The sequence below is a fragment of the Labrus mixtus genome, chromosome 15 (genome assembly GCF_963584025.1).
Source record: "Labrus mixtus chromosome 15, fLabMix1.1, whole genome shotgun sequence".
NCBI lineage: Eukaryota > Metazoa > Chordata > Actinopteri > Labriformes > Labridae > Labrus > Labrus mixtus.
Genome location: NC_083626.1, coordinates 25325535 through 25340722, shown reverse-complemented (window position 1 = coordinate 25340722; position 15188 = coordinate 25325535). Strand labels below are relative to the sequence as shown.

At 41.6% G+C, this 15188-nt stretch overlaps 1 protein-coding gene across 1 annotated transcript in view; it reads right to left on the bottom strand.

Annotated features, from left to right (window-relative positions):
* Window positions 1-15188, bottom strand: part of plekhg5b (pleckstrin homology domain containing, family G (with RhoGef domain) member 5b) — a 65014-nt gene that overhangs the window by 41686 nt on the left and 8140 nt on the right. The window contains exon 2 of the mRNA XM_061058077.1: window positions 14604-14680. Within this exon, the coding sequence (XP_060914060.1) occupies window positions 14604-14680 (77 nt within the window). The remainder of the gene's footprint in view (window positions 1-14603; window positions 14681-15188) is intronic.

Below are 15188 nucleotides of genomic sequence, written 5' to 3'. Positions count from 1 at the left end.
GGTAAACTTTGCATTCCAGCCAAAGGTATGTTTCAACTTGCAGCAATGGTTTTCCCAAGAACATTTCTACCTCCTCATCTTCAAAAACTGATTTCAGACAAATGCACACAACTGCAACAGTTCACTGGCAATCCAAAAAGGCTCTCTGTTTCTTTCTAGACTGAACATGGAGGAATCTTCAAGCAAAAGCAAAAGCAGTCTGATTTTTCTTTAATGGTTTTTAGAGATACTTTTGCAAAACCGACCCAAAGGCCTGAAGCACAAATGTTTACATGACACCCCAATGACACATGCCACTGTCACAGTGTCGTCAGTGAAGAAAAAACAACACACTCAAGCGGCCTCTTAAGGACAGAAACGCCACTAAATCCTCTTAGACCTAAACACAGCCGGGCTCGACAACACTTAGCTCAAGATGATCAATACCAGCACATGAAAAAAAAAAAAAAGAAACCACTCACCAGCAGCTGGCCTCTCGCTGCTCTAACAAAGTCAAGTGTACTGACTGCTGTCTCAGGCAATGTTGGCTGGACTGTGACGCAACCAGCCTCCCTATCCATAGCTCCAGGGCAGGAGAAAGGAGAGATAGACAGACAGGAGGGCGGTGAACACAAGACCAAAAAAGGAGGAAGTTAGAGGAAAAAAAAAAGAAGAGCTGGGTATTCCAAGTTCAACTGGAAATGAATGCTCCAAGTACGACATGGAAGTTGATTATTTGGAAACCACTTCTAATTACAAAAGAATATGGAAAGAGCTGAACGCTGGTGGGTGCCAGAGGGTACACCGGTTAGATGATATGAGAAGCAGATGTGAAATATGCAGACATACAAGGAAAAATGTACTGAGAAGTGCTGCTGTGCACAGATGTGAATGTGTGCTGCCTTCACAGCCTCACTCAGGGGGGAAAAAAAAAAACATGACAGGATTTAGCTAGGAGCTGCCAGTTAGTCAATGTTGAATTCTGGGATTGGAGCTGCAGCAGATGGAGAATTTAATGTTTAATTCAATAATTGTTTACAGTGTTTCTTCATTGAATGACGTCATCCGGAGATATTTTTTATAGATCTATCAATTAAATGAGAAAATAATGAGCAGAGGTAAATAACACATGGTAAAAACAGTCCTATATAAGCCCTGCTCTCTAGGTTTATAAAGAGTCTTTGTACACATTAACACATTTGCTTATAAACTACAGCTTGACCGATATGTCAGTTGACTGATATAATCACGCCGATATGAGTCTAGTTCCGATATATCATTATCAGCAAATAATGCCAAGGATGAACACTTATTCACACTGGCATCAGTAGACATTGAGGAATTAATAAGTATACATGTGAAGTTTAAAGATTTAATAAGAAGTCCCTTCATGGACATTTTCATATTGCTGCAAAATCAGCGCTCAATCCATGTAAAGGTATTTCTTCTTCCAGCTCGTTAATGAACTATAAAGGCTGACATGTCAGTCAAATGTCCCCTCTTAAATTATCTCAAACACCATATTATGTCTCAACAGCAACTTTAAATCATTTCATCATTGGGGAAAATAAAACGCCTTTCTTCAGGTCTCTGAATGTCTTCTTCTGTCCAAAACCAAAATGTTTTTCATTTTCTTTCATACATGGACAAATAGAGTGACCCTGGAGCATTTTTCCCTATTTTCAGATGTTTTATTGATCTAACAATTAAATCAGAAAATAACGAGCATATGTTGGCAACTATTTTTTAAATCCAGGCCCAATTTCAGCCCTGCTCTCCAGATGTAAACACACTTACTCAGTTTAACGGATACTGGCATAATAGAGATATATCATTATCCGTAAACACATTATCCAAATAAGCACTGATATGAACACTTATCCTAACACTGGAATCGATTGGCATAGAATAATCAATACATACAATGTAAAGTCCTTAGATTAGGAGACGGCCCCCTTCATGGACATTTGCGTAATCATAATCAATAATGGGTGCACAATCCACAGCAACAAGATGTTTCTTCCAGCTCAAAAATTAACGTATATTAATTTTCCTCTTCCCTCTCTCGTCTCCAAACTCCCATATTCTGTCAGTCTCTAGGAGCAGCTTACGATTGTTATCATCATTGGTGGAATAAGAAAACTGACATCTCACTCCATGAGTCCAAAGATAAGACTGTGATGTCTTTAGCCCAAACCAACAATCAGAAACCCCTCAAACTCTTTGTTGACTTTCCTAAAAGAGAATCAAAATGTCCTTTTTATTTAGGAAGCTGAAACCAGGAAATTATATTGAACCTCGAAACATGACAATATTCTTTTGAGCGAGTATTTGATGTATTGCTGCAGATCTAACTAACTACACATGGTAAATTCTTCAAGAAGCGCTGACATACAAGAAAAGATAGACAGAAGACAAAGCGTTGTCTTTACATTAGATTTACCATAGAAGAAGGACTCCTCTCCCCAGTTTCATCAGCCTCTTGGAGCATCAGTGGAAGAAGTAATCAATATCTCCGAGGTCCAATATACAGCAGGTGGTGAAAGTTTTAGTCCCAACGTGAATCAGATTCTCTCTGTAGTCCTTCAGGTGACTTTGTGTGCGTTTGCGTTGGTTTCTTAAATGATCTGAATCCTCTGGGTAAAAACAGAGGGACGGATTTAATCTGACAGATGGGCGAGGGTCGATAGAACGAGACAGAGCTGAGCGTCTCACTCTGTTTACTACAGCAGTCTACTGGGAACACAAGACTCAGACAACGCAGACCCCGCCCATCCTCTCAATCACACCCCCACATGCTCGCACACATCCCGGCTGACTCATGTCAACTCCCACTGAAACTGAGCCGCGCTCCCCTGAGAAATAAAGTTTTCCATGTGACGATGTTTCAGCTGATCCTGATTTAAACCAAAACGTCACTTTTTTTTCCCTCTCTTTTACGTTTCTGTGCTGAACTTTAACGCTGAATTTAGAGCTTCATTTGAACTCTGGCCCTGAGGTGAACAGAGGTTAAACAAGGAGGGGCCAGTTGGGTTTCTTTTAAAGTGCTTGGGGGGACAAAACCCAACCTACACACAAACATCCCCACATTAACATGATAATAATAATAACACCTTGTACTGCATCTTCACCTGAGTCCATGTGAGTTTAAATTGAAGGTAGAAAGCTAAACTTAAAGAACACATAAATTACCTATAACACATTACTGGGTAAATCGATAGGTCGACTAATCAATTCATTAAATCTAACATTAAGTAGAAAAAAATCGATGAAACGTTTGAATCACTTCCTGAGGAGAAAAATTTCCAAATTTAAACGCCAAAGTAAACTTGCTTGTCGAAGTTCTCCTCAGCCAATGATGAGGCGTTATGACTATTGTGACTCTTCAAATAAACACGATGATGTCACTGTGACATCATCACTGGAGATAGCCCTTGTGTTTGGGCATTTCCCAACTTTTTACAGAAAGTCTAAGTTTAGAGCTGCAATAATTAATGGACTTACTGATTGTGATGCACCGGATCAGCAACAGTCAGGATACTAAATGAAATGTGTAATTTAATTTTTGAAGAATTAGCTGGAAAAATACAAATTCAAATGAGGATTTTCAGCTGGTTCTGTATCATGGTTCTTGGTATTCAACCAGCCTTCAACATCAGTTTATCTTTTTTTAAAGTTTGGAGTAGTTTTGAAATAGATTACCACTTTTAAAGTTTAAAATATCAACTGAATAACCATGGAAGTAATCAGGAGATAAATCAATAATTGAAATGACTGTTTGATAGGCTGAGCGGATGGAGTGAAAAGATGCTGTTTTGTTGAATTATGGGAAATGTAGGATCCAGGGTTTTTAGAGTTTAGGATTAAAAGGTATGATATCTTGGGCATGTAACAATCGTTTTTTTCTTAATCCACTAACTTTATTGAGATGAATTACTCTTACTGCCGTTTAAAAAAAAGAATGAGACTCCTAGATTCCCTAAAATTGAGAATTTGTTGTTTTTCTTGAAGAGTTAAGTGGTTATTTATTGGTTTTGGACATCTGTCAGACCATAATAGACGTCGAATGACATGAACTAGAGGTCATAAATAACCAATGAATATTTGACACATTCAATGATAATGGATTTCATTGTATGCTGCAACCCTTGTTTGGTGTGTGTGGGAGTTTAGTGTTGAGCGTGTGTGTGTGTGTGTGTGTGTGTGTGTGTGTGTGTGTGTGTGTGTGTGTGTGTGGTGTAAGAGCCAAGTATGATTTATAGCGTAATGTCCTGTTACAGTCTGGTGCTCTGACCACAAACACTCAGCCCACTACTCTCTGTTCTTTTGTCATTCGGGTTAATCCAAGATGAACCAGGTTTAAATCCCCCCCACAATTAGCTAGCTAGCAAAAACAATTCGGACCCCCCCCCCCCCCCCCCCCCCCCCCCCCCCGAGCTGTGAAGGTTGAGGAGGAGGGGTTTATGTTTGGGAGTAAAAGAAGGGGGATGAGGGAGTGGGGATGATTTAATGCAGGGATCCCCACCTCTTCTTGTCCTGTGTCTTCAAAACAAGGCGACCTGTTGAATCCATGTCTGCCACGCAGCCCCCCCACACTGTCGGCCTTAATTAGGGGGGGGGGGGGTTATATTTAAAAGAGTGGACAGCAGCAATGCAATTACCCTGAAGGATTAGACCCCATTGACACTGCCATTGTTGGAGGAGAGAGATGGGAGGGATGAATAAAAGTGACATTCCCTTGATGCCTGACCTTGGCATTAACCCCTAAAACTCATGAGCTCTGAATTCTTTCAAGTTTTAAGAGGAGCGGGTTAAAAACGGATGATATGACTGTGAAGATGATGAGCAAGTCGGTGTGGGAAAAAAAAAAAAGAAAAATTGAAGACGAGAAAGGATTAAAGATGAACATTTCTCCCCGAAAGCTGCAGCTGGAAGTTCCTAGGTTTTCGTAGCTGGCTACAGTTTGGAGTGATTTAGAGAGTGAGTGCCGTAATAACAGGTTCTGAATGGGAGATTTTTCAAACCTTATTATCGCCTCTCTAACTAAGCTGTTCTATTCTCACAGCATTTCATTAAGCAGCGGTTGTTTATGTTCTCCAAACACTCCAACCAACAATTAAGAGGGGTTTGCCATGAGAAGACTCTTCGCATGCGATGGATTTAGGAGGTGGTGGTGGTGGTAGAGGGGGGGGGGGGGGGGGGGGGTTGTTTTCTCAATCCGTCGCTTCACTGGGGGGCCTCCTCTTAAGTCTTTGAACCCCGGCTATATTGGTCGGCCCATACGAGACCCGTTTCCATAGGAGTGTCTGTCAGGTACTTTCTTCCTGTTGTTCCCCCGTCTGCCGCCATACTGCTTCCTGAATGGGATGCTCCTGGGGGGGTTGAGCTGGCGTCATTAGCACAACCCCCCCCCCCCCCTACAAGCACTTCTACCTCCCTGACCGGACATTGTGTAGATGTATAGATGGACGCACAGTGTCCAGCTTGTTTATTATGGCTGAGAGTCTTTGTTATGGTATGGTAGATATTCTTTCCACTAACCCTCAGGAACCTCTTTTTCCACATTTCAGCAGCGTTACATCATTATTTTGGGTCGGTATTTGATCTTAAACTCAGCGTGGGCCTCTTACAATAAAGTTTTTTTTTTTTTTAAAGTTGAACATACATAAATGATGAATAGACTTGAAAGTGTGATTATGTAACATTTGTTGAACAGCAGCCACTGTGACCGCAGCAAACACAGGAACGATGGGACGCTCAATTTCTCCTTATTTCCCACAATTCTTAGCCAGATGTTTAAAAGCTTCTCTTTTCAAATAAATGTGAAAATCGAATACATTTCCCACGTTTAATGTGACAGGGTTTAATTATAGATGAGAAACTAAAAGAACGTTCACGTTATTTTCCTGCTGCATTTTCCTTTATAACCAACAATGTGACATTTTTGTTTTCCTTAACTGATCCTCATTTTATGTCGACATTTGTGCAAAAGGCTCTGATGAATCTGATGTGGGCGGTTGTTGGCTAACAGAATTGCCATGTCAGTTTGTTATGATTATATCTCCATCTTCTGCCAATTATGTATCGTTAGGCCACTTAACTAAAGCCCTTCACAGATTGTTGTTCCCAAAACAGTGCCATAACCGCTGTTTTTACGCCCTCGTGCTTACACACTGCGTCCGTAAAAGGTGTGACACCAGTGTCCAAGTGTGTGGATTCACATTGCATTACGGTGTTGCAAACGTTCGAGAGGCTTGGCGAGCAGCAAAACTTGCTGTATTAAATCTAAGGGAACATGTTGTTGGTAATTAGCTGAACTATTCCAATGAAGAGAGAAAGATTTTGTTTGGCCTTCACCTTATGTCCCTTTAACGCTACATGTTTGTTTGTTTTTTTGGCATTGGAATATTGTGAGTATCTGGGGCAAATCCAATACATCATCATCACGTGTTGTTGAAATGCTCGAAGTAAAAGTGAGGTAACATATTTCCCCAATAAGTAAACAAAAAGAACTTCCTCTACATGTGTTCCTTATATTCATTAAGTCACCTCCCTTAAGTGTCTCAGGTGTGACGTAAGCTGAGTCACTGTCTCAAATTCATCAGCTTCTCTTACTGGATGATCACATCCAACATGGGTGGAAAAGTACAGCTGGATGGAAGACGCTCCTCTATGATTGGTTCAACGCTGATGATGTGTTTGTGTGTGTCTGCACAAGACAGCGCTGGCAGCCTGTTGGAGCCTGTAAGGATGGCTGGCATCCACATTGTAAGAGTCTTATTCCATTGAAGATAAATCTACGCGAGATGAGAACATCATGGCAGATTAATTACTGAACACGCTGACGACGCTAATGCCCTTTACAGGATAAGTGAGATGCATTGTTCTGATGATAAAAGGTTTGCAGCCAAGGTGTTAAGTGTGTACTACGATGACACCAGCTGGCAGTCAACACAGGGATTATACTAAAGCAAGACTGATGATCAATTCAGTCTTTCCCATGAAGTGATTTCATTGAACAGATCTCTCAGAAATGAGTGCTTACAAGTAAACCTTCTGTAAACCCACACAGTCCTAAATAAAGTTCATGCAGTCAAGTCAATCATGAAAGAACTGGGCCCTGATGAAATGATGATGAAGTGAATCAAGAAAAGTTTGCAGTGACTAACGTTCAGCCCAACTAAAGTTTTAAAAACAAGTCAGAGAAAGTAGTATTGGATGAATGTTCTGGGTTTAGTAATTACTCAACATCCGTTGCATTTTTCTTCTTCGGATTCGACTATTCATCTAAGTTCAAATTCTCCCCAACAAATTGTCTCGAACCCCACAGAAATGATGTTCCATTTCTCCATCCAAAATAAAACAAAAAGCAGATAAACTCAGGACACAGTCAGTCTCGCACTGCACGGAGACTGTTCCCTTCCAACTCACACACCTGACTGCAATAAACTGAAGCTTGGCTTTATGCGCACTCTTAATCAAGGCTTCATTGTATGTTGTGTGTCAGAATCACACATCCTGGCTCCAAAAGATGTGTTTCAATGCAAGGAAAGGGTCAATTAGTCTCATTCAAAGCGCTCTTTGCGAACAAAAGAAGAAATCTAATTTCCCTGAATGTTTGAAACCACTTCCGCTGAGTGAAGTGAAAAAGCGGTACCTAAGATTCTTAATGCGTTTCAGCTGAAGTGGACAGTTACAGCTCAGTACATTGCATGGCTCCTCAACCAATCTGGCCTCACTTCATTAACTGTATCTCGCATGTGTACCAATTTTTTTTTAGCCACATTAACGACATGTGCTGCCAAATTGGGTCATCGCTTCATACCAAACCAACGTTATCTCTTACTATTTGGATAACTGATGGAGAATTTTGTGGGGACATTCTTGGTCCCAAGATGATGTACATGTATGGCCTTAAGTTTAAAGTCCAGACAACAATTGGATGGAATTGAATTTTACAACAGATACGTACCTCCCATGATGCCAGAGGGAGACATTGTTGGGACTTTGTTGATTATTTTGAAATTTCTATTTGAATTACCCGTTCAAAGCCTCAATATTTTTTAAATACTCTGGTACTAAGATGGCGAACATGGTAAACATTACAAGCGTTAGGGTTGTCAGTACATGCAAGAGTAGTGTGTGCATGCTGACATTGACACTGAGCTTAAAGATCAGCTTCGTCTTACTACATCCTTACAGAACAGCTAACATGTCTGAAGACTATGTTCAGTTAAATCACCATTCAGACCAGCCAATGCTTCTTTATGCTTTCAAAAATACTCCAAGTTAAATGATGTGTTAAGGTTATTAATACAATCACGGTTTGACTGTTTGACTCCACTTAATGTCAAATTTATGTTCATTGGTTTGAAGCTAGCCAAGTGTCTCGTATTTCTTTAAAAACAACAACAACAAAGATCTACCAATTTGTATAGATGCTGCAATACATGTACTTTGAAATTAATTGGAAACTGTTGAGTGTGCTAAGTATCCAAATTGGTAAGCATTAATATTAAATGATTTACATTGATATGAGCTTTAATTAGTCTAATTATAATTTTAACCTTCAGCAGACAGGAAAAGTACCAACGGTCTGATAAACACTGAGCGTACCGTCTGACACTGGTACATGAACCTGTCTCAGCTTTAAGCTACCTCTGTCACATACAACATAAGTTCTGAACTCTGTTTAAGAATGTAACGGTATCATCCCCTGATTTTAGAGCTTTTCACTTTGAGAGAGTTTCTATAATTAAATCAGTCAGTTCTCATCTTAGCAGCTTCTGACAGTGAGTGAGCATGTCATGAATATGAAGCAGAGCATGAAATGCTGGAGAGGAGCATGTACAGTCGATCGTCCTTCGTAAACAAATTAACACCAGCGTATCTCAACAGTCGGCTTCACATCGAGAAGTGATTAGGTAACGACTCGGCTCCACTGATGTCTAAATGACTCCACAGTCACCGGAGCATCGCAGACCACCGTTTCCATTTGTGGGCTTGCATTACTTCATACATTCAACTTTTCAGCAACTTCACAGTTAAAGCTGAGCTCACTTCCTATTACTTGTTTTTTTTTCCCTAGAAAAGCAATTTTAAAGACTCTGTAGTCTGCAGTCGCTCAAGTACAAAACAGGCTGTGAGAAATACATGTGGAAAGATCAGCAGCAGAGAGAGAAAAAAAGGGCAAAGAAAGAAAGCATAGGCAGAAAGGAACATAAATCACAGAGTATAGCATACAATACAGGGTTCTTATCCCTGCCAGGAGACCATTAACAGAATATTCCTCAAAAGCACCAAAGCAAACGAAGGAAGAAGAGGAGGCATGTAATCTAGGAGGATACACACAGCTGGTTTAAATCAATCTACAGTCCATACATACTGTGAGGCTGTCTGCTTCCTTTGCAGGACGATGAATCCCGGCAGGCTTAAAAACGGACTACAATCAGGCTGATGGGAGGGTGTTAGTGTCGCTGCATAACACCCAGAACTTAATCCATCTCTAACAGCACCTAATAGCAAAAAATAGCACCTAATACCCTGCACCCTTCCACCCCTTCACACATACAGAAAGTGGGCATCGAGCCCAATCAGAGAGTTTACTTAGCAGCCTTAGCAGCTCCCTGTCAGTGTCACTTAGGTGAGATTTTCAGCCAAGCAGGTCAACTGAGCACAAGGCAAGGTTAAATCAGAATATCCAGCGCTTCTGTATTCTGTGAAACCACGAAAAACTGACAACAAAATACCACATGAGACAGCTAAAGGTTGAAACATTTAGGTGATCCTGTGGTATATCCACGGGATGCATGCGTGTGTGCGTGTGTGCGTGTCTGACTAATATAGTATTTCTTCACCGAAAACAGCAGCCAAGGATTACTCATGATATGTGACTGAATGGGGACAGAAGAAAACAAGAGAAAAGAAGAGAATGGGAGCCAAAGAAGAAAAACACAACGTGGGCTGAGGATGAGGGGACGAGTGACGGCATGAGACAGACCAAGGCCAGGTTTCCCTTGAAATGTAAGACAAGTCATGACAGAATTTCCAAAGAAAATACAATTCAGACATTTCCAAAGACTATGTGTTTCTGCCCACTTCAGTAAATGTTAGGAAGTTTAAACCTTCGATTAAACAATTCCTAGTGCCAATTCCATTAGTATAAAAACCCCCGCAGAAGAAGAGGACACAATGGCTCCTTTATAATATCACAGCGTAGCACAAAAGAACGAAGACAACATGATGTTAATATGAAATCTCTGTTTGTTCTGTGTGTTCATTCCAAGCCGTACTGTCTCCTCACAAGGAGTGTAAGAAAGCATCGATACGCCCGAGTGTCTATTTAGGATGATTTTAGTCGGACTAACAGGTTTACATTCTTTGATGATTATTGTTTCTAAAACTTCTATAAAGTGTGACTGCCTTAGTATTGACTTCAGAGGCGGCCCTGAAAGTCGAAGGCAGCTGACTGAAACTTCTCCTCATCCTTTCGCTCTCTGAACAATAGACCTCTGCCTCCAGCTGTTTGGGCTGGGAGGCCCCTGTTTCCAAGGCAACCCACACCTTACAAGTTGTCTTGTCTGGTCCTGTCAAAGCTGGGGGGGGGGGGGAGTGATCAGTGGCAATAAACCCTTCTATGTGATGTGGGCGTCTGGATCCAGGAAGCAAGCTTAGACTAGCATCGAGCGCTAACCAATGTAATCTGAAATGAATCCCACCAACTCAGCCAAGAACTGAACGTCGTCTTCCCGTTGGACACCTGCAGGCTGATTTTTTAAACCCCCGCTGGCTTGAAGAAACCCACAGTAAAGCATCCAAACACACCAGACAGCCCCGTTGGACACACATGTATCGGCCGCTTAAGCCCCCAGAAGTCTCTCCTTTGAGTTCTGCTGTGTAATGTGGTGACAGCGCTGAGCTACGGCAGCACGAGAACAGAGGCTGACACCTGGTGCGATTTCAGTAAATTATGGCGCAGGTGAACGCCATGCTGTTACTGGAAGAGAGACGCGGCCCCCCCCCCGTCAGGAGATGATATACGGCTGCAGCAGAGCATACGCAGACCCGCCTGGGAATAAAACGGTTTAAATGCACTGCACTGTCCAGCCTGTGATTCGCTCGCTCGCTCGCTCGCTCTCTCTCTCTGTCTGTGTTTGTGTCTGCTCCGTGTCCTGTTGCCAAACCGCATGAATATCAAAGACACGATTCACAGAACTCAAAATCAAAAAAGTGAAACATAAAAGTTTAATGTTTTCCTTTTCATATTCTGAGTAGGAATTATTTCTTGGTGTTTCTAAATCTGTAGTTGGAGAAGGGCTGAAGTAAAAGAGGAAAAAAAAGACTGCGTTTCTATTCATCCAAAAATGTGTCTCTAACTTGTGAAGTAAATGCAGAGTGAGTGAGCAACAGAGTGAGGTCTGTAGGTCAGAGTTGCTGTGACATTGCCCCCTGCTGCTTAAAGCCTGTTACAGGCAATGAAATGTGTCAGTCTTGAGCAACAGAAATGAAAAAAATACACAAACTGAAAATATTTTTGCTGCATATTTTTTGCATACATTTCAGATCTTTTACAGTCCGGAAAAAATTCCCAATCTATCACGACTCACCTTCTCAGCGTTCTTATTTCACAAGACAACGTGTTAAAATAATCGGAATTACTAGAAATGATGAAATCTGGGAATATCTCCAGTTTACTGGGACAGAAAGATCATTCAAGGGTCAAGCAATGAAGCGTAGAACCAAACAGTGACTCAACATGATGTGGTTGTTATAAGTCTTGAAGCCAACACCGGCCAATAATGTTCTTTAGTCAACACTTCTGACGACTCAGCATTGAACAGATGAATTTAAATTCTTCACATTTTAGGTAATCGATTTGCACAACCGAACAGTTCGATACTTTCTGTTGAACATTTTTGATGTAATTTTCACATATTGTTTTCCCTTTTGTATTGGATTATATGACTTTTTACAGTTATAGGCCAATTTATGCTCCTATCAGCATATTTCACTTAGTGGCTTTTAGAAATGTAATGACAGGCTTCAAACCTTTCAAACTGAATCTCAAAATTATCTTCAACTAAAAAAGTAACTGTGATGGAGGAACTGAATGAAGATGAAAAAAGAGGAGCGCCCTTTAACACAAAGGCGGGGCAGCGTGAGTCCCGTCAGTCGGCCGCTGCTCTGACACTTTCTGCTCCCGTGATGAATGTCAGTGGAGTCTGCTAAACAACTTTCGAAACAGACAGGGATTAAGTTGAGTTATTTTACAACCTTTTATGCCTTTGTTTGAGACGCCAGAGTGCAATAGGAATAAAAAATAAAAAATGGATTTGAGCAGGATGCCCTTTTTACCCTCTGACTGTGTGGAAGTTTTCACAACAAAGACAGAGAAGAAAGGCACAGGTACATGTAAGATATAAAACATATGTGGGTTAATACAGGAGGTAAGTATGGTGCTGTACCTACTTATCAAAAGCTCAGTTAAAACAACGTCGTGCTTTCTGTTTGCAGCAAAAAGACGACAGAAAGAATAAGCAACGAGCTACAAAAAGGGTAAATGTCTGTCTGTCTAAGTTTTCTACGACACAGTGAGCCACAAGTCTTTTCATAATCTTCCATAATAATGTCGACCCCAGGTGGCGTCAGACATGTTTTGTCCCACACTGCATCCCCCTGTGCCACAGCAGGTCTTTTAAACACAAAAGGTATACTTTAAACACACACACACTTGAAACTCACCGTCTGCCTCATTCACGTCTCTGCAAACACATACTTAAAAAAAAAAAAAAGGAGGGAGACTGTCATTGCGAGAGGGGCCAGGAAAAGTGGGGATAGGAGATTCAATAATGTGAGGAGCAGAGTGAGGATAGTTCAGGTTAAGCTCTTTGGCTCTCTCTTCTTCCCCCACTTTATTATTCTCTGTTGCCATGGTGAAACACTATATATAACCTCCTCTCTCTCTCTCTCTCTCCACGTGCTGTTTGAATTCACTTTTTTCAAGCAGTCATCTTCCCTCTATTGTTTCTGCAGAGAGGACAGCAGGGGACGACGTCTTGATTCAATGGGAAAATCTATCTTAAGCTAAGCTCTGTTTGCAAGACAGACAGACAGACGGACGGACGGACAGACAGACAGACGGACGGACGGACGGACAGACAGACAGACAGACAGACAGACAGACAGACACTATGTCACTTTCCCTTAGCTGTCTGGCTAGACTCCCATTTTCAGAAACCAGTGGCTTCAAAGGAATAATTCATTTCACAGTCTAGTGGCCCGACACTGAGCTCCGTCACACACGCCCCTTTTAACACCTAAAAGAAGAGAAGCAGCTACACCCACGGGGGACACGATGCTTCTCCTACTGTGTCTTTTAATGCAACACAAGAGACGCAAAACACTCTGGGTGCATCCAACAAGGATGTGTCAGGGGTGTGTATATCATGAAATCAAAGCTGTTATATGTTAAGTCTCTGTTGACAAAAAGTTGTTTTTTCTGTGTCTGTTCTGGTTGCTTAGGGGTTTAAGGCAGTTTAAGACGGTTCCTGTAAATTACTAAAATGAGTGTAATTGCGCTAAGCATGACTCATGTAATTGTTTTGGCTTGACATCTCTATCATGAAGAGAGAATTTGTCAGTGACTCCGAAACCCACTGCAAATCACTGCTGCATAAAAAAGAACGTTTGGTTAGCTCTTGGCACAAAAAATATACTGGTAAAGGTTTAGGAAAGATGATGGTTTGGTATAGTTCAGGGGTGGGGGGTGGGGGGGGGGGGTGTTATCATGATGATTATAACTTTCAAGTGGTTAAGATAAGGGTACGATTTTGGTCGGGGTAACAAGAAGCCAGCGGTTGCTTGTTTGTAGGGAACAGGAAGAAACAAAAAACATAAAACGGCGAGTTAGTGGCAAAGAGAAGATTTGTAAAGCTATTTAGCTAAAAATTCTTGTAATGAAGTATTTTTTGACATTTGCTAAAACAAAGGACCCTATCTTGTCCAAATGTATATGAAGGCATGAGTCTGGTTGAGATAAAATGATCAAATATCATTAAATTACAGTTTTATTTGCTGTCATATGAAGATAAAATATGAGAGCTTTCCCTGCTACAATCAAAGTATCAACTGTGCCTCATTTCAACCAGTTTAAAGTCTCAGAGCTCCCCGAAACATGTGTGTGAAGTTTCTTGTTCTAAATCCACTCTGATCCTGTATTTGATCATGTCTATAAACCCCTCTATTTCAGCCCTGCTCAGAACAGGCTGTTTCTGTGTCTGTACCTTTAAATATGTAAATGAGCTGTGTTTGAACACGCCCCCTCTCTGGAAGGGGATGCGGCTCGGCTTTCTCGCTCCATGTCCTCTTGTTTACGGTGAGAAGGCAGACTCAGAGGGCCGAACAAACACCTAGCTGTGGGAGTGTCACCCACCTGGGGGAGGGGCTACTGCCCTTTGTGATGTCATGAAGGGAAAATGTCCAATCCACATTCGACACAAGTACGCTGGATTAAAAACGTGAAATGGTGTATTTCATATCATGGGGACGAGATTGAAGACACACAAATACCTCTGCTGTCGTAGAAAGACCCTCATTAAGTAGACCCGCAGGCTTGAAAGTCTTACCTTAGAGGCCCTCCGGCGCTCGGGACACTCCGGGTGCTGGCACACCACCCAGTCCTCCTCCTGGACGGGCTTGTCATCTGAAACAGAACACACACACACATCAATTTGACATCTCCCTTTATCAGTTAAAAAAAAAAAAAAAAAAACAGCCACCCAGCCAGCCGCACATCCATTAACACACCTTTCTTGGTAAAGCTGTAAAAACATATTGTAGACACCAAGACTGAAGTCCCTGCCTGTGTTTATGTAAGGACTGAGTGAAAAAGAGGGGAGGGAGGGAGGGAGGGAGGGAGAGTGACTATAAGCACGAGAAACACTCTCACACGGTCATAGAGAGCAAGAAGCCATGTCATAAAGTGAAAAAAAAGAGAGGTCTGGTTAAAGAGATTTCTTGAAGGAAAGGTAAACAGAGGGAAGAGGGTGGGGTGTGTTTTAGGGAGGAGATCAGAGAGAAATGAGTAACGACCGAACAGTGAGGAGGAAAATGGAGCAAATCAGAGGAAGCCCCATTCTGGCTTTTGTTCGACAGTGCACTCATCGCGGGGAAGCTCACTGTACTCTACAATAACAAATCACCGTTGTCAA